The following is a 25,009-nucleotide window of genomic DNA, read 5'->3' as shown; positions in this document are numbered from 1 at the left end:
TTTGCGATGTTCCACCTAGTCACAGGAAAGCAGCAGCACAAGAAATCCAAAACCTGCTAGAAAAAAGTCATCAGAATCCCCACCAGACTAAATTGGATGTGGAACTTGTGCTTCTTTTTAGTGCCCCCCCAAAAAACTGTGAACTCAGAGCAATTTTGGATCTAGGCAATTTGAATCAGTATGTGAAGAAGTCAGTTTTGAGTGGTCATGATACAGTCCATCCTACCTTTTCTTCACAAGGGTGATTGGATGTGCTTGATAGATCTTCAGTATGCATACTATCACATCAAAATAGACGGGCACTCCTGAAGACCCTTTTTTTCAGCTGGGAGCCAGTCACTACCAATTCAGAGGCCAGCCCTTTGAACTCCCCACAGCCCCCAGGGTGTTTACTAAATGTATGGCAGTGATAGCTGCTCATCTGAGACTCAACGGATTCAGTGTGTTTCCATATAGGGACAACTGGCTCTTCACTGCCCTCTCCGAGCGTCTCACCCCAGGACTTCTATCCAAAGGCCTGAAATATCTGAATTCCTTACTATCCCAATTATCTCCAGAGATCATTTACTGACTGTGATAACCAAGACAAAATACTTGTTACACTATTAATTAAACAACCGTGTCCCTGCAGCTACATTTTTTAACTGTTTAACCTAAGTAGTTAAAGAATTTAAGAAGTTACCCAAGCTTAAGTTAAACAGTTATTTTTGTCCCTAATGAATGACTCACTGCAGTTCTGATGCCCCATCGTAAGGGTGGCCTTACAACCAACCCAGGTAACTGCAGACCTATCACCCGTACAAGCCTATTCTGAAAAGCCATGGGACATACAACTATCCTCATAAACTACAATGTCAATCTTATTAGATGTGACACTAGTAGTCTGGCTTTGTGAACGTTCTTTTCAATCTAGTAGACGTCTTTGAAAGGATTACAGCTGCTGTACATTATGGACATGCAGTGCACACAACTTTCTGCATGCTGGTATCCTACAGAAGCTAAATGCATTAAAAATAGTCCCATAATTGGTAAGATAGTAATCTGGCTGAAAGAATCCTCACAGTATATGCTGTAAGTGCCGCATCAGAATGTATTAAAGTGACCAGTGGTGTCCCCCATAGTTCTGTGCTGAGACCTCTCCTGTTCGGTATTTACTTCTCAGAATTCTAAACAGAGAGCCAAGACCTGTTAACAAATTTTGCAGAATACTGCAATTGGAGGTTAACTCATCGTTTGACAACAAAGCCCTCCAAAATGAATCTTCCCTTGTAAACTCTTGTTTCATCAAAAAATGACAAAGTAAATGCTAAAATGTATATCTTCACTTTTGCTAGACATCACCTCCCTTCATACTGTATAGACAGCACACCAGTACAAAAGAAAAAGTCAGGGACCTAGGAACTTGAGTGACTAATTCCCTCTCTTTTTGCCTATCGTGTAACAACTTGTCATGAAATTTTTTTTTTTTTTTTAGAACAGCTAATTGATAAAGGAATACCGTCAGTTCCTTTTGCTCAGCATTAATCAGTGCAGTTATTGATTACAACACCCACTTCAGGATGCATCTTAATAAACATACCAGTTAGACCCTAAAGGTTTGCAACCTAAAAGACTACAGTCCTAAAGTCCTTTTATTCATTGTTTTATTTTGAAGGAAGTTCTGACTCCCTTAACACTCCGAGACCCTGTTGCCCTGGAACTCTTGTAGGTTCAAGTCCAGTATCTTCACCACTAGTAGAACCAGGAGCCTAACACTTCACCAACAGATAAAATATGATAGAAGAATAAATAGGTTCATAGCCCAGCATTTCCCAAATCTCTGGCATAAACTTCCCCTGTATGTTAGTGTGACTAGATGATTATATGGGTAGACACAAAGTTAGTCTGGGATTGAGTGGTATTGCCCTCCTGGAAAAATTAGGTGCAGCAATTAGGTAAGCTAATGACAAGGAGTGAATGGCCATAAGTTGATGACCTTGGAATATCTATGAAATCTATAAGTGTTTGTAATGTCTCCTAAAACATTTACTATGTCTTTTTCTATTTATTATACTCTACTACTTGGCCTGAGTCTGCAAAGCATTATTCTGATCTGTACTCTACCCCCGTAGATATTTTTTTCTTTATTTCATTAGTGCTTTCATCCTTCAGTCATCCTTTCGGATGTGTACCGTTTGGAACTTGGCACGTAATTTGAAGTGAGATGTTCCTAATGACTCTTGTAGCTGTGTGCAAAGTATGCAAAATATGTTCTCTGTAGGATGATAATACTAGGCTATTGACCCAGAGGCATTTATAAGCCTAGCCAAGAATTTTGCCCATGTTCCTACAAAGTCAGTACCTTTTTCCCCTGTTCAGTAGGGACACAGGTGGATCCCAGGGGTGTATTTTCTGTTTCCCATATAGTCATCCAGGCTCCTCTTAAAGATGGCTTGTGAGGTACTTTGCTTGACATGGAGAGGGAGTCTATTCCACAGATGGGGGGGGGGGGTCTTTGGGACACAAATTTTTTTTACCAACAAGTGCTATTAATGTCACAGACCAGGTTGAGGCCTTGCATGTGGGTTGCATGAGTGGAGTTTGACTTATGGATATGCAGCAACTCCATCAAGGCTGGGTCTGAGATGGTCTTTTATGCCAGACACAGGATATCTCTGAGCAGTCTGTATGAGACTGAGTAGAGGGACAGGGCTTTTAGTCTATCTGTATAGGATAGGTGTTTGTGACCCTGGATTTACCTGGTCAAGAGCCTCTGTGGTCTCAAGCTGCTGTATGTACTTGGCAAGATACATGGCAAAGGCATTGTACTCTATAATGGGTCTGATAAGGGAGGAGTACAGGGATGTTCTGACCTCCTTGTTTCTGGATGAAATATTCTTACTTATGGGGTGGGCCATGTAGAAAGCCTTCCTTATAAGGGAGGCAATGTGGTGGTTAAAAATCACATTGCTATCAACCTGGCTGTCCATGTCCCTCATGACTGATTGCGTGCTTAGTACATTATTGTGATAATTAGTGAGGACACCATTTTCCCCAAAGGGGATAATGATGCATTTATTGGCATTCAGTTTGAGGCCATGCTTCTGGAACTAGTCATTAGTTTGGGTAAGGCCGTCTTGGAGGATGTTCACAACACTAGGGAAATTTACAACAGCGCCCAGCTTGCAATCTGCAAACTTGGTCAGCCACAGACCATTGCTTTGGCTTGCACCTCAGAAAAGTATATCCCAAACAGTAGAGGCCCCAAGACCAATCCTTTGGGTACAGCGCTCATTATGCATCTACTACTAGAGGTGGCTTCCCCTATTTTGACTGGGTTCTGTCAGTGAGCCAGTTAGTTAGTCATCTGCTAACATACAGGTTGATGCCTAGCTGGGAGAGTTTATCTGTTATGTCTGGATGGGGAATACTGTTGAAGACTTTGGCTAGGTTAAGATAGGTGGTGTGCACTGTCCTCCCTTTGCCCATGGCTGTGGTGATTGTTTCGCAGAAGTCAACCAAGTTTAACCAGCATGATCTCCCTGTGACAAAACCAGACTATGTGGGGTTAAGCATTTGGAGGTTGCCAATGTCCTTGTTTATAAGGTCCATGATAATGTGTTCCATGACCTTGCAAATCAGGCTAGTGGGCCTATAATTGCCTGGATCAGTGGATGCTCCACCGTTGTGTAGAGGGATGCCAGTGGTTGACCTCCATTCGGCTGGGATGAAGCCGGTGCTCAGAGTTTGGACCTTGTCATGATGACTTTGAAATTGATTGCTTTATGGGCTGATCTTGCCAAGGAGGATAACACTGTAGAGATGTTACAGTGGCTACTCATGTTGGTTAGTACCAGGTCCAGGATATTTTCACTTCTTGTGAGCGTGTCGACTAGCTGATCCAATGCATTGGCATTAACGAAGTTGCGGAGTCTCTGGGCATTCATGTTTGGGCTAGAATAGGTCTTCCATTCTATGGTTGGGTAGTTAGTCACCAAGGATCACAGGGTACAGGGTTGAATCTTGATGGATTCAAGTAAGTCCAGATAGGTGGAGTGGGTGTCTTGAGTCATGGTTGGGGGTCTGTCGAACTATGATTTGAATAGGTGTTTTGTCAACAGTTAACTGCACTTGGAGGGCCTCCTGTGCGTCACCAGCCCGGAGGTGTGTATGTCTTTAAATGTTGAAACTCCACCTCCTTTGGCTTTGTAGCCCTCTGTTTGGGGTCTGCAAGTTTGGTAGGATGAGTAACCTGGTAAGGCTGGGATGCTTTCTGCAGCTCTGAACTAGATTTCAGTGACTGCACACGTCGGCATCCTCCAGGGTGAGGAATTCTTGCAGTGAGTGCAGTTTCATGCTAAGACTCCTAGCGTTTAGCAGAATGACCTTTAAATTTTGTTTAGAAGAATTTTTCACACTGGTAATTTTGTGGTCATGACTTTGCCTAAAAAAGCACTATGGAGAAGGCAAGAACCTTTGCCAAAATCCTGAACCCCAGGGGAGACGGATGAAGACCATCTCTGGCAAAACATTATGGTCTGTCAATCATGGCCTCCCAGGCTGTCAGGTACTGGATCCCCTTGGAATGAGACCAGAAACTAAGCCAAGTGTTAGTCAGTCATTTTCTGTTTGTATTGAGGCATCATTCTGGGTGACGGTTGGATGCTGCTTAAGGCTAGGGACACCTGCCTGGGACACGCATTCAGCGAGCTCAATCATGTCTCTCTCCATATAGTCCAGAGAGGTACATCTCAAGTCATTCATACCAACATGGACTATGACAGAGTCATAACAGTTACCCGTTAACAGACTTGAGTGTGTGATATGGCAGATTCTAGCACCTGGCAAACAGCTTATCTGTGACTTCCGTGTCTAGCCTGGTGAGGGGCACATCTGTGTGTCTTAAGATAGTCTCCTGTGACTAGTATGTTGGGTTTGTGGCTGGGCGTTAGATGCTTTGAGACACAGGCGTGTGTATGGGCCTTAGAGGCTGTGAGACACAGGCATGTGTACAATGTGTGGTGCTTGGTTCTGTGGGTTGTGATGTGTGTGTGTATTTTTGCTTTGGAGATCTCTCTTGTTTAAGTATGTTTTTGTTGAGAACCTCAGTATATGAAGGAGTGTGTTGTACAGGTGTAGGTGGTGGTAGAGGTATGGTGTTTGTAGTGTTTGCATAGGAAATTGTCTGTCCATGGTTGGCCAGCATCTTAGCACTAGAGGTCAGGGATAGCAGAATGGGTACTATCTGAAGAGAGGACCAATTGGCATGAGTAGACCTGGATAAAATCAATACAGTAGCTGCAAGGGAGGGCCTCACTTACACAGGAGTACTGATAAAGGAAAAAGTGCAGCTGAGATACCTCTCAAAGGGTTAAAACAGCACAGCGGCAGTGTGAGACAAACAAGCACAAACCCATGCAAACTTGGGGTTTAAATACCACAAAAATGAAAGTAAAATAGAAATACTGGAATTGACCAATCAACCCTTGGCTAAATACCCTATGCCAGATCAGTTCAAGCCAGTTCACTTAGTCCCACTAAGTACAGGCAGCCCTAGCCAACCCAAGATGGAGTAGCAGGAAACACAGCAATCACACAAACGGATCTGGATATAGCAAAATCTGTAAACAACCTATGCTAAAGATATTTAAACTCTGTTTAGGTTGATTTTAACACAGGAGAACAGATACATACTTAAATATAACAGTAGCAAACAAGAACAAACTGATGTAAACAAATTAACCAATAAAGAAGCTCAAAATTGAGCCCTGTTACAGCAACATTCAATCAGATGAGTTCTGACTGCACACTCCTGCCATTAGGGTACAGGGGAACCCTCTCCAACAAATGATGGCCTGCTTTAGTGCTGAAGTTATGCAAACAGAGCTAAATTCAGCAGGTCTGAATCTAGTCTATGCTACAGAAACAAGGTGCACCAAATTCAGAAAGAAACCGTTCAAATAAGCAGGCACAAATGCCTTCAACCAGCAATTCCCAGCTCAGAAGGGCAGAATCTGCCCTCTTTCCACAAGAGTATAGACCACAAAACTTCTTAATTTAAAATAACTGGCAATATTCAGAGCAAGCAGCCCAAGCAAACACTTCTTTGGTAACATTTTTTTAGCCGACCCTAGCCAATAACTCTTAAAACTCCACCAGAACAGAAAACTTAAAACAAATGTAATACTAGAATAAGATATAAAATAGAAGTGATCAAATCTTAAATGAAGACTTCCTCTGACATCATAATGCTGCTGTCTCTGTTGACTGGCGAGGAGCTTCCTACATCTCCCAGATGAGTGGATGTATTGTCCAGGTCACATTAATATGAAGACTAACCAGATTCTGTGTGTGTGTAGGGGGTGAGTGAGGAGTTCCCATTTTAGAATTTGCCATGTCGAGCTGTTTGTCATAATTTCATTTAGGTGTCAGTAGTGTCAGTGTCTTAGTTTGTTTCCTGTAGGTAATCATTCCATCACACCCCATCATCTTTTGCTCCCTTATCCTACTACTCGCCTCCAAGTATGTGAGTTGGAGAGTTTTCTTGTTAAATCTGAGCTTCTGTGGCTGTGCAAATCAGTAGTACAGTTCAGAAATGCCCTTCCTCCTTTCTAAACTTATTCTGAAGTGCAGACATCATTATGTGCTCCTTGTTCTTTTTGCACTAATTCTGGTGTGCATACCCTTGTATACCTCTCCTCCTTTCTGCCCCCTCTTCTGGTGTGCATAAACCCTTGTATGTCCCTTCACCTTTCTACACTCATTCAGTCATATCTGTCAACAGCACAGTTTTTTGCAGAATATCCAGATTTTTGCCTCATACTTTTAGTTTGTTTCTCATAATGCCGCGGTGGTACGGCATGTCCTCCCCGCGGTTTGGTAGCGTTCGAAAGACATGCGTGCGTAAATGGGCATGCCTTCATTGAAGGTTGGGCGTCGAGCTGGCACCTCAGCGTTTTTGTAAAAAATCTACTGCCAATCATTAGCGGACCGGAGTTCCGCTATGGCGACCCCTTACCGGGAAAAAGCCGAAAGACAATTTTTAGTCTGTTTCTTATAAAAAAATGTTTTGTTTTTTTTTGAGAAGTCAATGGGATAATCTAAGGATTAAATCACTAAATAATGACATGTATTTCTGTTTGACGTCGTATTCTTTAGAAAATGCGCACCAACAAAAATCCTGTTTGTTCTAGGAACTTTCTGAGTTTATAAGAGCAATATTTAAAATGTGACCCTATTTTTGGGCTTATGCCCCCCCCCCCATTATGTCTGCCTTTTCCCAGATTTCTTGTGCTAAGAGGTTGAGAGGTATGATTCTGGTGTGCATACACCCTTGTGTGCCCCTTCTCTTTTCTGCACTCATTCTGGAGTGCATATACCCTTGTATGAGCACAATACTAACATGGTAGAACATGCTGTGGCTGTGATACTCTGGCCAGAATTACAGCTCTCTGTGTACCTTGCTAATGGTATTACTACAGTGTTAACTCTGAAGTAAATTATCAAATCATTTTCTGTTTTAAGCAAAATTAAGATTGTTCTCATGTTTTAGTGCAGCAGGGGTACATAATCTACATAAATACTAATCTGATGTTATTTTCATTTGTTCCTCAACGAATGGGTTCAGATCCAACCCTCAGATCTGACTCTGCCCTTTACCTAGATTCTAGGATCTGACTCTTGAGCTCCTCCCTTACCCATAATGCCCCACTAGGTTACCTCCGATTTCATTTGCCGCATTTCAGGTTCAGATGAGATTGCAATTTCTCAAGCTCGTAGTGGGTTTAGGGAGTGAAAATATTTGTATTTCTTCTGTTTAACCTTTATTTCTTTATAATTAATTATATCTCCCTTACCTGCTTTCTACATGTTCTTGCTTCCGAGAATTACGGTTTCTTTTTTTTTGGCAAGTTACCTTTGTTGGTAATCCTTTTACCTCTCTTACCTTGCTTTGAGATATTTTCTATCCTACCATTGTTGGTATTAAAACTTCCCTTTTCCAACTATAACTGTAAAATTAAAAAAAAAAAATCCTTCCTTTTTTCTTTGTAGGTGCCATCTTTTGCTGCCTTACAGTATGGCTGATACGCCTACTGGCTTCAAAAAGTACACTTCTGTGAGCATAAGATCCCCAACTCTGATGCCCACAGGGAGTGTGTTTATGGTCTGGGCCATTAGCGACAGGAGAGAAAAGCTTATTTTAAAAGGTCTCTTTCCACTTTCTGCTGGTACTTCATCTTCAGGGGCGCAAACCCCGTCTCACAAGTCAAAGGAGCCAAGGACCACCAGAAATGCTCCCTTGCGTGGTCTCCTAAGTCAACACTTCCATCGGAGCATCCTAAGAAGGTTTCGAAGAGTTTGAATCCAAAGTCTTTGGATCTGACGACTACTGTTATCAAGTCTCCTCATCTCTGTAGGCCAAGGTTCTCCTTGCAGCCAGTATTTCCAAGATTGAGGTCTCCTGTTCTTCAGGAACCCCCTAAAAAAGTCTTCCAGGCCACCTTCTACTTCCTTCTTCCTCCTTTAGGTCCTCCCAAAGTCTTTCTGAGATGGAAGTGGATGGGATGATAAAATTCCTCAGAACACAGATCCAGATGGAGGTCTTGTCAGCTCCATCTCACATCAGATATGCGAGCCTTAAACCTTTTTTCCAGCCTGTTATCACTCCTCCTCCAATTTGATCTGACATTTTGGAGCCCTCTGATCTGAGATATGAGAATAGAAACCTCTTATCCGAAGATTCTTCCATCTTCCACTCAGATGACTTCCCAGATCAGCTCCTACCCCTCTGGAGCACACTGGTTCCCTGGGTCCATATGCACAGAGGAACAAAAGCCTTTTTCCTCAAGACCGGCCAGTTACTAACACTTGCATGTGGTTAATCTTGCATGTTGATGAAGGTTCCTCACGGTCAGCCAGTTCAGGTATAGCCATTGGGCGACATGCCTGGATCTGGTTGTGCGATTTTGCGGGCCCTTCAAGGCATCATTCAGCAATGCTCCCTTTGATGGATCTGTTTGGGCCAACAGTAAAAGAGACATTTTCCCACAGTGATAAATATGGAAGGACCTTGTTTACTGTGGGAATCCAGTTTGCTAATCCACAGAGATTCTCTTTCTTTCTAGGAATCAACACTGTGGTAAAATGTTGTGATTATGTGAGTCTGAAGGATCTTTCCAAGAGTCACATGGTGACTTTCCCCCAGAGGCAAAGGGGAGAATAGCTATAATGGAAGGCATCACTCACTCAGCAGAGGGGGTCCGTAGAATCAAGGGTCTTGATATTCATTCTCTAACAGATCTTTTTAGATGTCCTGAAAGGTTGTCCCACTGTCCCTCTATAGAGGCAGTTGGGGGACACTTGTCCTTGCACCTGAAAGCCTGGATAGCCATCCCAAAAGATTCATGGGTGCAAAGGATGATGTCCAGAGGATATTTCATTCTCTTTTTACAAGTTCCTCAAAAGAGAAGGAAAGGTCTCCCTGATGTTCCACCCACTTAGAGGTAGTTAGCAGCTCTAGAGATTCAAAAGCTACTGGACAAGAGTCATCCAAGAGGAGCCCCAGGCCAGAGAGGATCCAGAGTTTAGTCAAGGTTCTTTTTAGTGCCAAAGAAAACAGGGGACCAGAGACCCATTTTGGATCTTGGTTGTTGGAGCCAGTTTGTAAAAAATTATAAATTCTGAATGGTCACGGTTCAGTCTATTCTGCTTCTCCTACAGCAGGATGACTTGATGTGCTCTATCAGTCTTCAAGACACGTACTATCACATCAAAATTAATAGGTGCTCTCGAAGATACTTATGCTTCCAGCTGAGAGCCAGTCATTACCAGTTCAGAATTCTGCCCTTCCATCTCACCACATTCCCCAGAGCATTAACAAAATCCATGCCAGTAGTACTGATTCATCTAAGTCTGCTCGGATTCAGTGTGTTTCCTTACTTAGACAACTGGGTCCTTTCCCGAAGAGGCCTCGTCAATATTGTAGGAGCTAGAGATTACTTGCTCCATCTATCTCATTCTCTGGGAATTACTATCAATCTGCCCAAGTCACAACTTCAACTAGTTTTAAGTCTTGGAGTTTATAGGTGTTTATCTAGACACAGTCAGTTGTCTAGCTCTTCTGCCTCAAAACAGAGTTCTAACTTTGTTGCATGGCAGACATGTTCTTTCTCATCCTTCTCCCCAAACAAAAATGGTACTTAAAGCTCTAGAGTTGATGGCTGTTGTAATAACTTTACTACTCACTGGTCATCTTCATATGACAATTCTTCAGTGGACTGTAGCAGTGCAATGATCTTTTCAGCAACATCTGTAATGACATCTGATAGTCATCCCAGGTTTGCAGAAAATCCCTGCTGTGGTGGATGCAGTCCGAGGAGATTTATCAAGGATGTCCATTTACTCTTCCTCCACCGGATACCACATTGACCATGGATGCTTCCCATTTGGGGTGGGGCTGGGTATTACTTCGGACAGATCGTTCAAGGCATGTGGTCCCCAGAAGAGACCAATTTGCACATAAATGTATAGATGAGAGCTGTGTTTCTAGTATTGCAGACCCTTCAAAGCTCTCTTCTACTAGGAACTATTGCTATTCAAGGGGCAACATGTCAGTAATCTGGTACATCAACAAACAGTGGCGAACCAGGTCTTATCCTCTTTGCTAAGAAGCAGTGAGAGTTTGGCAGTGGATATTGTCCAACCACTTTTTTGTAACAACATATATACTAGGGAAGTCTACAAATATGATATTTCACAAATGGGGTCATTTGTGGTGCCATCTGTGCACCTTTCTCCTCAACAACAAATGCAGCAGATTCTTTGTCCTGATTCATCCTCAGAGATATTCACAGAGAGATGCTCTAGTCAGTTTGGCCCTCTGGTCTCCTTGATGCTTACCTGCCCCTGCCTCTAATTCCCACGTTTCTTCAGAAAGCTCTGCAGTTGAGGAGCAAAGTAATCCGCATTGCCCCCTTCTGGCCTCAGCAAGTATGATTTCTATTCCTGTGGTTTCACCTAGTATGTTCTCCATGGACGCTGGATCCCAGTCCAGAACTCTTGTCACACCTGTCATGGATATGCCATCTGGATATGGCAGGCCTCAAGATGACCACATGGTTTCTCCAGTTTCAATGATGGCTAGACATTCCAGTCTTTCATCCCCAGTTCACCAAATTCTTCATCTTACAAACCTTTGACCTGGAAGATTTAGAAGAGTAAATGGATAAGGTTTTCTTTTTGGACTCGTTAGAGAGTTGGATTCTTTCACTGCTCCACTCCTCCATCTTTCAAGGTGGGGCAAGTTTCTCCACCATCAAAGTTCAGTCAGCAGCCATCTCCAACGACAACGTTGGAGATGATGTTTCTTCTTTGGCTTCATCCAAGTTAGGTAATGCCTTTGTCAAAGGTGCCTTCTTCCTTAGACCCCCAATTAGAGACCCCACTCCACCTTGTGACATGACTTTGGTATTACATACTTAAGTGCATTCACCTTTTGAACCTTCAGTTAAAGTAGACCTTAAGTTTCTGCCTTGGAAAATGGTCTTCCTGGTGGCTGTAACTTCAACAAGACGAGTCTTTGAACTGCAAGCATGCTCTTCAAAACCACTGCATTTAATTTTTCACAAAGATAGTTACTTTACGCACTAATCCTTCCTTTCTATCAAAAGTTGCCTGCAAAACAGATATCAATCAGGTGATCGGTTTCCCAGTTTCCCTTCCCAAATTTGACAATAAAGGTGAATATACCCTTTATCTTTTAGGTATACATAGGCAACTTTGTTTTTTTTTACCTTCATATGACTAAGTAATTTAGGAAAACAGATAATCTGTTTGTCTCCTTTTGTGGCAATAAAATGGGAAAACCAGTCTCCAAAACTACTCTAGCAAAATGGATAATAGCGTATATTTCCTACGTTTATTCCTTGAGAGTCCTAACCTTGCCAAGACAGCCAAAAGCACACTCAGTTACATCAATAGCCACATTTATTTTATTTTATTTATTTAACATTTCTTTTTCCGGAAAGTCCAACTTGGAATAAAGCCAGTTTTCAGTGGTGGCCCAGGGAGAAACCCTCCAAACACGTCTTTATAAACTGCCATTTGGGCTAGAGCCTCCATTGATGACATTTGTGCAGCTGACACATTGTCTACTGCTCATACTTTTATTGCTCATTACAAATTAGACATTTCCAGAAACAAAGCTACATTCGGTTCTGTGGTTCTCCAAAACATCCTTCCATGAGGGCCACCCAAGGTTACCATAGCTGGGGACTCTGTCCCATTCATTGAAGAAGAATGAAAATGACATAATCAGATATAAAAGTTAAGTGCTCATCATAATTATGCATCTGTGTTGTCCATTTTCATTCTTCCTCAACTTCCCTCCTACCTTCACCTTATCCATGTCTTTGGGAGACACCTGATGGAACTTTTGCTAAGAACTATTGTTCCTGTTTGAGCTCCTCATCTTGCAGTGATCGCTATTTCAGTCAAATCTATATTGAGATACTTTGCTGCTATTAGACAGTCGCAACAAACTCTGAGATAGGGGCATTACAGGTGTAGGTGGAGTTCGAGTCAGATCCTAGAATCTAGGTAAAGTGGCCAAGTTTGATCTGAGGTGTAATGCCCCTGCACTGGCCCAGTAATCAAGGAGCCTCAATCACTTTCTCCAGATCCACAATACAACTCCCTACTGGCACAGCTATATAGTTGAGATTTCAGCTGATTGGCCAAGCCAAAACCTCCGGCAACCTCTGTCCAACCAGTGCTTCATGTCCCTGCCCAAGTATCTGACACACACAGACTTTGAGATTTGATTGCTATACAAACACATGCACACACCTGGGAATGGCTGGCAAAGGTTTATTAGCTATGCCCCCCTTCTGCCCAGACTATAAGGTATTTCTGACTGACACCAGCCAGCTCTTTATCAGCTCCATTAGGTCCTTAACAAAGGGTGTCCAATCCTACTGTGTAATGTTATCCAAATGGTAGTCTGACCAAGAGCAAGGCTATTTAGGAGTGGCCTGTAGTGTCACCATATAGATATGCAAGTACTCTGTGCTTAAATATGTGTCACAAATATCAGTCAAAGATAAGTTTAAATGTATTTAATAATAAATAAATAGAAGAACAAGACGGTACTTAGTAAATAAACAGTTACATCAGAGGTCAAAATCACAGGAAATATTTAAAACAATATTGCAGGACAATCTCAAATAAAGAAAACAATTAAGCTATACTTTACTATATTCCTATCTGAATCTAAAAGAGTTGCCTTGCTGTAAGTTTTTAGGGCATAGTAAGTGCAGAAGGTGGTGAGTGGATGTTTCTAGGTCAAAGACGAGATAACAAAATGCCTAGTCTTTCTCTGAGAGGGTTCTTAAATTAATATCAAATATTACTGCTGAATTAGCTTGGATGCCATCACTTTTTGCCACCTGACTTTTAGGTCACAAGCTAATCCCCCTTTGTCAGAAACTAACAGAATTTAACATCTCTATATGAAAAATACACATCCCTCAGATGTTTGAGGACCCTAGAAGTCATGAAACAATAAAACACTTCTGCATCTCAAACCTAGTAATTACTTCTTTCAAGACAATACATTCTAGCTTTAGACATTGTGTCTGCTACTGAACTGAAACTGAGAGATAACTTTTATAGCACAATCGTAAAACAATTTAATTTCAACTTATTTTCTTGAAGTTTTGCAGCTTAACTCTGTATGTTCTAGTTTCTGCTGTGAAAACATTTGCGCAAGCATATAGTGTATATACATTTCTGTTTTTTTCCAGTAGGGTACACTGTGGACACATCTTGAAGCTCAGTACTGTACAAACCCTGTGCAACACACACTTCTGTATCTGTAGTTTAATATATACATAACCAATAGTTCTAATACATTTGTAAGACAGGCATATGAATCATGTTAATATTTGCAAATGACATATGATTATTTACAAAATTCCAGATAGCTGGGCTGGCAGTATTGCCCTGTCTCACAAGGGTCAGATCTAAACCCATTTGTTGAGGAAGAATGAAAATGGACAACACAAATGCATAGTTATGGTGAGTACATAACTTTTACAGAGGCAGACAGACTGTGTAGGTTGCCCTGCTACATGATCTCCCTTTGTCTCATGCTTTCCTAAAGGTTTTTGTCGTTCTATGTTCCACTACCTGCATGATTCATTCATTTCATTAGTGTGCTGTCTGCAAAACAGAATTTTATTCAGCCCAAGCTGAAATGTTTACTTCCTTTTTGTGTATTTTAAGTGGTGCCAACTTTTTCTTAAATATTTCCCAAATCCATTTCATGATCTGCACCCTGATCTTATCTACATTCTCTTCTATTGTAGTGGAAGTGCTGTCCGTTCAGCCTTCATTTTTAGTGCACCCCATTCAACATCCCCCATCCTTGTCATTACCTTTGGCAAAGTTCTCTGCACCTTTCCACATATTGTAGAATTCAGTTTGTCACTCGATAGGTCTCGCACTCGCTTTTGTTCTTGGAAGGTCAAAATGCTGTGGGTTCTTTTCCTATTCAGGATATTGAATTGCTGAAACTGCAGTACTGCACTCCTAAGTGTGATGTCCTTACGATGAGAAATTTAAACCGAAGTCCTATCTGCTTGAGTTTGTGGCATCTCAGATGTAAGAGAGCTCATTGAACCTATTGAAAAGAGTAGGGAAATTTCTCCGATGCATTGGTCATTCCTTAGCAGTAAAATTACCACCTTGGGTATCCCCTCAAAAGAGGCCACTTGTCTGTTGGGATTAACCCAGTCAACAAATGATAAATAAAAATAATTACATTTTACCAGAATGGCCTCCAAAAATTACATAGTATTCATGCTGCAGCCTGAATAGACTGGTATAGTAGAAGAATAACATGCTTCTGTATTGTCTACCCCTAAGAATATATCCCGTTAGCCATGGACAATCATTTTTCACCCTTTTCTTGGTGATCCACTAGTAATGTTATCACGCCACAGCACCTAAGTCTCACCTAATACATATGCTTGAGATGCACCCCCCCAACACAGTGTGTTTTCTTAAATTATTACATGCACAATATAGCACTTTCTATTTTATTGTGTTGAAACTTTGCTGCCACGTATCTCTAGATCCTTTCTTAGACTCACACCACTTTGTGCTACTGTGACCTCAGTTTTGATAGTGTATGAAGTGGTTCTGTCTCTTCAGTACCCTCTGCAGTGCTTGAGGAAAATACCTTGAAGAGTACCAGGCCCATTGTTTGTTTGTCCCTATAGCACATTCATATCCCCAGATAGCGTTCCCTTAACACCTTCCTCCCAACCATCTGCTTTCTCCTGTATAAACACTTTCTATGCAGCTCAGCATTTTACCTCCCAGGTTTTTGTTGTTTGTTTAGCCTTTTTTATAGTACAAAGTAAAAAAAAATGTTGAAATCATGGTGCTTTACTCTGGCTGGGTTGTCCTGCCTTGTCAAGTTTCACTGTAGCCCAGTGATAACTGAATTTTGTAAGATTGTTGAAACTTTCTGGCAATGTATCCATGTTAATTTTGAAGTTGGTTGCACTCCAGGAATGCTACTAACCTCTTCAGCACAACAACCTTTTTATCCCTTCCTCCCATCTTTATTACCCGTGGTCAAACTCACTGGTCTGCAATTTTAGGACGGATTCTTCAGCCCTCCTCACCATGTACAGCTACTGCTGTAGATTTTACTAGTGCAGGATCTTTCCACTACCATTATGCTATGCTTGGAAAGGAGCTAGATTCTGCTTGTGCTGGGAATTGCTGTGACTGGGTCCCATAGTAGCCTGTGACCTGACCTGCTGGGGGCTATGACTGGTCCTACTGCAGCATGTGACCTGCTGGGGTTTGTGACTGGGTACTCCTGCTACCTGTAACCTGCCGGGGCCTGTGACTGGATCCCACTGCAGCCTGTGACCTGCTGGGGCCTGTGACTGGATCCCACTGCAGCCTGTGACCTGCTGGGGCCTGTGACTGGATCCCACTGCAGCCTGTGACCTGCTGGGGCCTGTGACTGGATCCCACTATAGCCTAGGAACTACTGCAGGGCATATATAGGTATTTCACTATTTTATAGATTCTCAAATAGCGCCAACTATCCACTGTAGCAGTACTGAGCAACATTTACATAGATCTTTTTTCTGTACTGATGTCCCAGCATTCTCAGGTGGAGAATGTTACTGCCCGTGATATCCCAGCTATCACTAATCTTTGCTAATCTCATTGACTACTCTATTGTCTTCCTCTACAACCAACAGTGATATGTGAAAGTTGCTGCACTAGTCTAATAATTATCATGGTGGTGTCACTGCATCTAGTGCAGTCTTATTAATGAGTTGTATAAGAAATACATGGTACTGTTGTATTCAGCTAGGTAACCTATTGCCATCATTGTTTCAGTATGTGCTTTTTTCTGTGGAATAATTTGAATCCTGCACTTGGGCAGTTGGCTTTCTGCTCATCCACGTTCAACAAATGTTGATGTTGAATTGCGCTTAAAATCAGGCTTTAGAAAAGCTGAACCCCAATGCTGTTGCTTTATAACTTGCAGATCATCTTGTGTGCATGTTTAGGGGGTCACTTGGTTTTAGCAAATCTTACTCCTTGGAGCACAATCTTATTCATTATTTATCAGGCACATGTTGTACAAGTTTGATTTTCTGCTGTTGCTATCTGGTGCTTCTTGTGCTGTTTGAGCCTTAATTTCTTTTGCATGACATTTACACTTGGGTAGCACAGTGTACTGAATTCAGCATATTTATGCATCCGTTAGCTGAAACTGGATGTCAGCAAGTAATAAGGTATGCAAAATGCACAGAATATGTGGGACGAGTGCACAGTTTACATAAAAAAAACAGAAATATTGTGGTAAATTACACAACCGAATAAAAACCTCAACTCCCAACCGCCAAAATAAAGTATTTGTGCCACTTCTGTTTGCAGAACATGGAACAAATTTTGATCAATGTTCCTACAGAATTTCTGGGGCACCAGTATACAAGCCAATTGAATAAAGTACATTGACAGTAATTTAACAGCCATGGTTTTGCATCTAAGAAATGATGCTCAGGAGATTTGAAATGTAGCCAAGTAATGTTGGGGGTTCTGCACAAAGTTACATTGTCAAAGGAATTAGTGGAAATCAAAGCTACTTTCTGCAGGCTTTGAGCTCATTAATTGCTCTACTGACCTGGATCACCAGCAAGTGAAAGGCTGACAAAGCTAATATAGAAAGTATGAAGTTCAGAAAGCAGTCTGGCAGTAAGAAGTAGTTAAACTTTTATACCGATTAGCATAATCCCTTTCTTCTCAACAGTCATCACAGACCCTGCTTTTGTATGCATATATATTGGGGTTGTAGCATTCCTTTCCATAGCAAACAACTTTTCATCTTTTATCAAATAACACTTGTTCTTCATTTCTTCAGAAAATCAGTTTGAACAAAATACTGTGTGCAAAAAAAAAAAAAAAAGTATCTGCGTTCACTTTTTTGCTGGCTTGACTACAGTTACTTTGCTAACTAACCCATGTATTTTTTACCAGTTTGTCAACCAGCTTCATTCCATGGTGTTTTCTAGTTTATGCCAGTGTTATTTATGCCCGTTTGTCCTGTTGAATGTTTTAAACTGTGGAACCTGTTTGTGCTGTCATCAGAATGACTGTAGTCTTCCAGAAGCAATTCCAATGCCTATTTTTTATTTCTTACATGTTTCTTTACTACCTACCTGACTACCAGAAGGTGAGATTGAGGTCACAAAACATCAGGAGAGGCTATGCACAATGGGGCCTGGAAAGGTGTTTGGAGAGCTGGCAATCCTTTATAACTGCACTCGGACTGCCACTGTTCGAGGTAAGAGATTGTCTCACTGTGATCGTCATGGCTCAATGTTCCTCTAACATTCAATGACAATTATAAATTATTTGAGTGATTGTACTTCTAAATGAAATGTGTAAGATTATAGTGTCTTACCGGCATTAGTTTTCCTAACCATCTCAAAATCCAAATGCCAATGTATTAAGCCAAGACAGAGGCTTTCTGAGAAAGCTGAGATGCAAGTTTAGATTATAATTGTTTTTTACTGGTTTCTTTTATTGATTTGTACTGAGCAAAACTCAGAAGGCGCAGGTGCATGTTTTCAGGGATTACTGGGCAGTTTTTCTGAGGTTAAGTTGGTTTCAGAGTTGCACAGGATGCAAAAACACACTGCTATTTCTCATAAATTTGGGATTGAGGTCCACATTCACAAATGATTCCTACCAGCTCAGTAGAACTGGCCTTTCCTTAGTGACTGGGTTCACTGGTTCTGACAGATCCCATCATAACGTCCAGTCCTTATTTATTTTTTTGTGCCTTTTCTATCCTAAAATATGCTGATGTGGGACATATTATTTTGTTTTAGCTTAGTTTTATCTTTCCCACAGTAAACTCAGAGTCCCCATAAGATGTAATTATAATGGTCAGGCCATTCTTTGATGACCTTTCCATTCATTCATAATGGCAGTATTCTTAATTGCTACTTTCTTTCACAGTCACTCTTAAGTTTGTGTTCTTCTCTTTTATACATATGGTAATGTGCTCTCTCATTGCACTACAGAAAGGGATGCAGTTACATGTTTTTTGTGAAGATTAACAGTTAGTTGGTTACAGGGACTCCGATACTGCATTCAGTCATCTGTCAACCAACAGTATAAAGTTTCCTGAAATTCCAACCTTGGATGTTGTAGATCAATATGTGTGAATATACCTTTAAGAAGGTATCCAAGGGCTTACATAAGTGTATAAATACTGAGCACATGCAAGCTAGACTCCCATTTTGTAGTAAGCTGTTGAGATGCAAATATGTATGTATCTAATGTCTGTCTGTTAACTAGTTTGTATTTTATGACGCTGTTATCCACCCTGATGTTTTTATCTATTAAAGCAACTAAATGAAATACCCCACCTGCTTGTCATCCATGTGTGTGAGAGATGGAGAGAGAGAGAGAGAGAGAGAGACGAGCGGCATGGTGTCAGAAGTGGCATGTCTCAAGGGCATGAAGTTAGAGGCAGCATGGCTAAAATGACTTAAGGTTCTTGCTTGAAAATGGAGGAATATACAAGAGTGAACCATTCCTAAAATGTGCAAACTTCTCAAAACAGGTCAGAAACGAATTTCAGATATTAAAACTTGCACAGCACTATTTATTTTCTTATAATATGAAACGAAGCATACAGAACATTCTAAATGATATTCACATCAACGATATGTACAATATTGATAAAAATATTCAAATTTCAATGGAAAATGTTGAAATAGTCCGAATTGCATAAAACAAATAAAGGGAAACAACTGCATTTTCGCAAAGCATGCATTTTTCATATTAAGCAAAGATATCAGAGTTATCAGAAGTTTATAAAGTGTTTGCATGTTTGTGCAGTGTTACAGTAAAGCTTTTTCACAAAAGTAGTCATTACAGGGCATATTTTGCAAAATACATTCATTGCAGAGCGTATTTTGCAAAGTACAGCATTTCGAAGAGTTTATTGTACATTTGAATGTTATTACAAGCACACAGAACAGTTTGTACATAATTGCAAGGGCCATATTTTGTGTGTTTGTGTATACTTTGAGGCCATAGCAGAAGGATTTTAAAAACCTAGACCACTTGTGTGTTTGATAGTAATATTGCAAAGAACTGGAGAGTGTTTGAGCACGAGTACGTCATTTTCATACAGGCTGCATTTTGTGATAAAGATGACTGTATAAAGGCATTTATTCTACTTAATTTAGCTGGGTCAGAAGCCATAGAAAGGGAATGGTCATTTGTATATGCACCTGCTATCTATACCGGAGAGGGGAAAATCATCATATTATTGTACAAGATGAGTTAAGGGAGGACCCTGAGTGATTAAAATGTAAATTTAGAGAAATGTGCAACCCCTAGACGTATTTTACAATGGAAAGGCACTTATTTTGTAAAAGGGATCAAAAGCATGGAAAAACTTTTGCAGCATATATAACTGATTTGAGAAACGAAGCTAAAACATGCAGATTTGGTGATTTAAAGAATGAGTTGATAAAGGGCAGCCTTGTGTGGTATTAAAGATGATGCTGCAAGAAGGATTTTGCTTTGTGACAGTGATTTAACTTTGAATAAGGCCATTGAGATTTGTCAGATAAACTCACAGAAAAGCACACAGATATGCTGTGGAAGGCACAGTGACAAAACTCATGTTGATAGTATGCAGCACGTTATTAAAAGAAACGGGCCCGAGCATATGACAGGAACTGTAGCCCCTGCAGCACTCACTGGTAAACCCCAGAACTTTCCAGCAAATTCCACAGTTTGCACAAAGTAAAGCATAAGAGTGAGTCCGCAATCTCAAAGCAACGCCCCAACCTAGTTTCATTGCCAACTGTAGTAATGGTGGTAGAAGTCATACATCTAAAAGGGAGAAATGTTTAGTTTTTGGTCAGCAATGTCACAAATGCAATAAGGGGAATTGTTTCAAAAGGTTTTGTAAATCAAAAGGCCCACATTTATTTATTAAAAGGGAACATTTTAAGAAACAAGTTGATCAGTTAGAGAGCTGCAGCCCTACTCTTTATGTTGATGGTATGTCAGTGCTTCATGAAGCAGTCAGCGCAGTAGATATAAGGGCAAAGAATGAAGTATTTTGTACTGTTTGGATAAATGGCAAACCATAAAGCTCAAAGTTGATACAGGTTGCAATTGGTAATGTTATGTCAGTAGAAACATTTGCTAGTGTGTGTCATGGTGAAAGACTTGATTTGGCAAAGTGTGCGAAGCTCGTTGCTTAGGGAGGTGAAGTTCAAACTGAAGGCTCAGTAGTGCTTTCATGTTACTCTGCTGGTAGAAGCTATGACTTGTTATTTTATGTGGTCAAGAGGCACATCCAATCATTATTAGAGCTCATGGACAGTTTGAAAATGGGACTGCTGTCATTTAATAAGGAAGTCCACCATGTTAACTTAAAATACCACTACTCTAATTTTGCCCAGTACATTTTTTCCACCTATGCTGATCTTTTCGAAGACAGAGTAGGCAAACTTCCAGTTTTGTACTCCATGAAGTTAGACTCCGAGGTCAGTCCAGATATCAGGCTAGCACAAAAAGTTCCATTAGCCATACACAACAGAGTCAAAGCCGAGTTAGATAAAATGGTGTGACTAGGTTTGATTTGTCCAGTTGAAACTCCAACTGAATGAGTATCTTCCAGGTGGTAACTCATAAGAAAAGCTCAGTTGACATCAGAATACATATTGAGCCTTGAGATTTGAACAAAGCACTAAAAAGACCTCATCATTCAATGTGCACTGTCGAAGTCGCAGCCTTGATGCCAAATGCCACTATTTTTTCTTAGATGCAAAGAGTTCATTTTGGCAAATTCAGCTTGTCAAAGAATCCTCATTGCTCACTACGTTCAGTACTCGTTTGGTAGGTACAGATTTTTCAGAATGCCTTTTTGGATAAATTCTGCAAATGAAGTCTTTAAACTTGTAATGGAGCAAATTTTTTCTGGATATCCTTGTGCTATTATAGTAGACGATGTACTAGTAGGAGGTTATGATGAAGCAAACCATGACGGAAACCTCAGAAAAATTCTAGAAAGGGCATGTCAGATGAATCCTAAGCTCAATCCACACAAATGCAAGTTCAGGCTACAAGAGGTTACTTGTGTTGGTCATTTATTTTCATTTTTTCTTCATTGGGTAGAGGATTCTGCCTTTGATACAGCAGTGCTGATCCTTTATACCTGTGTAATTTTTTGATAACTCACTTAGTTGTTTACATATATATATTTAGATAGTAAGCTTGACTCTCCGTTCAAGCTTCTCTGGGGTTGTTGCTACAGTTTTTAGTGCAACTCCATTATTGCAGTTTAGAGTTTGAAGTTTCTAGTTCTTAGATATAGTACTCTTGGAGTGTTTTTTTGAGAGGCATTTTCAGTTATTTAGCCTCTTATCATTATTTCAGAAATTCTTTGTTGCTCAACACCCTCTTATTCCCTGTCCAAAAACGTTTACACTACAACAGTTCTTCCTTATATTTACAGACTGTGTGCATAGTTAAGCTCGTTTTTCTTAGAGAGCTTTTGGGGGTTTGATCCAGTTTAATTTAAGGGGACACCTACCAGTGTGTGTGTATGTGTGGTTTTTCTAGCAGTAGTAATGTGAAAAACCACAAAAAGAGATTAAGCCTTCAGGCTTTAAGAAATGTCTCAAGTGTGGACAAAACATGTCAATTACTGATGGGCACATAGAATGTGTTTATTGTTTGGGTCCTATCCACCTACAGGAAACTTGTGCAGTTTGTCATCCTTTTAGTGCCAGGGTTTTACAGGTGAGGAAGAATAAGCTCATATTGAAGAGCTTAATTAAAACTTCTTTTGATGAGTCTCTGGAAAGGGGTCAGGATGCACCCAGACCTCCTAAAAGACCCTCTGCTTCTTCCTTGGGGACTTCTACACCATCTTCTAAACTGGCTAAGACATCCCCTTCAATTATTGCAGACTCAAGACCTGCAGCTTCAGCTCCATCTTCTTTGGAACCAGTAGTTGTTGTAATTCAGAGTCACTCACCAGCCTTGGACCCGGTCTCAGATTCTACGATCAGAAACTTCAGGCTCCATCGTCTAAGTCTTCCAGGAGTCTATCTGAACTCGATGTGGATCGTGTGGTGCAGAGGCTCCTGCAGGACCCAGCTCTGGCTAAATTGTTATCAGAATCGACTTTGAGAAGTTAGTTCCAACTCTGCCCTTTTCTCCAGCCTTAGTTCCTCCTCAGACTCCAGTTTGAGCTTCGGAGCTCTTGAAACTGATAGCATTGGATCCTGTGAAACAGACCTGTTACAGGCCCTTCATTGCCTACTACTCTGACGACCTCTGAACCGTCTGGGTCTTCTGGGAGCCGATACTCGCCAGTCGGTTCCGAGAAGGTTAGTCAAGTCTAATCTTTCTCTGCTCCGAATTTGCCTCATGGTGCCTCGGCCCAGGTCAGCTCTGCTCCCGCCTCTGACCCTAATCCTGTGGTTCCGACTGGTCCTTCCGATTCTTCGGAACCATGGGATTCGTCAGGTCACGGGAGGGGGGCCTTCGAGGCCATAAGGAGAGCTTTGTCCCCTCTGACAACCCACCTATTGGAACCAAGTGCTTTGTCCCCTAGAGTTTTGGTGCCAGCCTCTAACCACATGTTTCCTCCCAAGCGTAGAGATCTAGGGTTTCTGGTTCCCCCACTGGGTGAGACCTTGACTTTGGGCCGCTTCCCTCTCTGGAAAAGGTTCCCCACTGAAAGAGAGGAGAGGTAAAGAGGAAGCGTGAGACTAGCAGATGAGACCTCCACACATCTACACATCCATCGGATGTCAGGTGAGTCACTAGCCAGTTGCCCTCTGAGGATGTTGATTTCTGGAGACATCAGGATTCCCAGACATCAGTGACTCCTCCTTTCCCTTCTGAGGGTCCCCTTCTCCCCTTTGAAGTTCAAGTCTCTCAACCCTCAGCCTTGTATTCCTTCCCTCGCCACTCTGGATCATTATTCCTTTAATTTAAGGAAGGCATTTGTTGAAAAGAATTGGATCAGAGCTCGGAGGAGACCTAATAAATTTATTGACCTTATAAGACAAAAAATTTCTGACAAAAGGCAAAACCTGTCAATGCCATAGTAGGTGTGGCATCACATAAAAAAACTTTCGAAGTCTGTTCATCCCCTCCACATCCAGGAACCTAACAAATGAGATGGGATGAGGGACAGGTACAGTGGCACGTTTATTTTCTTCATTGAATACTCACCCACATTATCATACAGTCATATGCAACCTACGAGGTTTCAAGCCTTCTCTGAATACCTGGCTGCTGGGGTACTGTAGCTGCTGGGCTTGAGTATAAGAAAAGTGATTCTATTGCCCGTCGTGTGTATGTGTATGATATGTATGACCGACAGATACGATGCAGAAGATAATAGATGGGTGAGCCAGTACAGTTGTTCTGGATCGACATCATGATGTGCAGATGGTGCAGATTGTCAGTACTCTAATCTACCCCTACTGATGGCTTACCCCTTTGATGTCCCTCGTTAAGGTTTAAAGTTAAGGGACACACACAGAAGGAATCTTTCTGTCAGAAGGTCCATTTTGTCATGGTCCATTCACCCCAAGGTCTTTTCTGCCAAGGTCTCACAAAGAAAATGTGGTTCCATAAATTGCCATTTCCAAGGTCACCCAGGAGTAAACCTTCCTAATGGGCAGAAGAGGAAGTAATGGAGGGGGAGTCATCCAAATGGAGAGAGGGTCCGGAACAAGGGTGAGGAGAAGAGAGAATAATTTTTCTGTGGATTCTAGAGTTCTTTTTCTAGAGGCCTTTGAGCGTACTACTGAAAGCAGTCCTGGGTCGACTGTCTGTGAGACAGTCTGCAGACACAAACAACTAGAGACAATAGTCGTAATAAGCAATAATGTCCCAGAGTTTAGTTCCATCCCTTTATAATTCCCATCCATCTGAAAAAAAAACAGATGTTCCACAAAAAAACAGGAGATACACAGTCGTAGAAGTAGTCCCCGTTTCAAAGAATTCCATTTCAGTCAGTCCCGTAGTCAGAGGTGGAAAAGGGGAGACTGGAGACTTTTCTTCTAGTGCCACAAGACACCAGGGGACCATTTGATGTCTCACCAAACTAATCAAATCAAAAAGAATCCCTTTCTGGAGAAGAGAAAGTCTATACTTCCTTCTAGGGAAAGGGAAAGACAATTGGATATGCTCTCAGACTCTCAATGCGCTACCAAGATGCAATACATCAAAATGGAGGAGTCATCTGAATTCTCTGCCCTGCTGGCTGGGAGCCAACCTTCCCTTTTACCCCACAGCCCCCAGTACAGCTGGTATCCAATGCATTGCAGGCAGTTAACTTGTTTATGAGATGTTACAGCTGAGATGTTGAGAATGTGGACTTGACTTGAACTAGGATGTACCACTGGAGCTGATTCACTCGTTTGCGTTTATACAG

The 25,009-nt window shown here is 41.4% G+C and overlaps 1 protein-coding gene across 1 annotated transcript in view; it reads left to right on the top strand.

Annotated features, from left to right (window-relative positions):
* Positions 1-25,009, top strand: part of LOC122811247 (cGMP-dependent protein kinase 1-like) — a 4,027,247-nt gene that overhangs the window by 1,003,338 nt on the left and 2,998,900 nt on the right. Inside the window, exon 3 of the mRNA XM_044082966.1 lies at positions 17,744-17,857. Coding sequence (XP_043938901.1) covers positions 17,744-17,857 — 114 coding nt within the window. The remainder of the gene's footprint in view (positions 1-17,743; positions 17,858-25,009) is intronic.

This window comes from Protopterus annectens, chromosome 9.part0 (assembly GCF_019279795.1).
Source record: "Protopterus annectens isolate FY-2018-M chromosome 9.part0, PAN1.0, whole genome shotgun sequence".
Lineage (NCBI taxonomy): Eukaryota > Metazoa > Chordata > Ceratodontiformes > Protopteridae > Protopterus > Protopterus annectens.
This window is presented reverse-complemented; position numbering and strand designations above follow the sequence as displayed.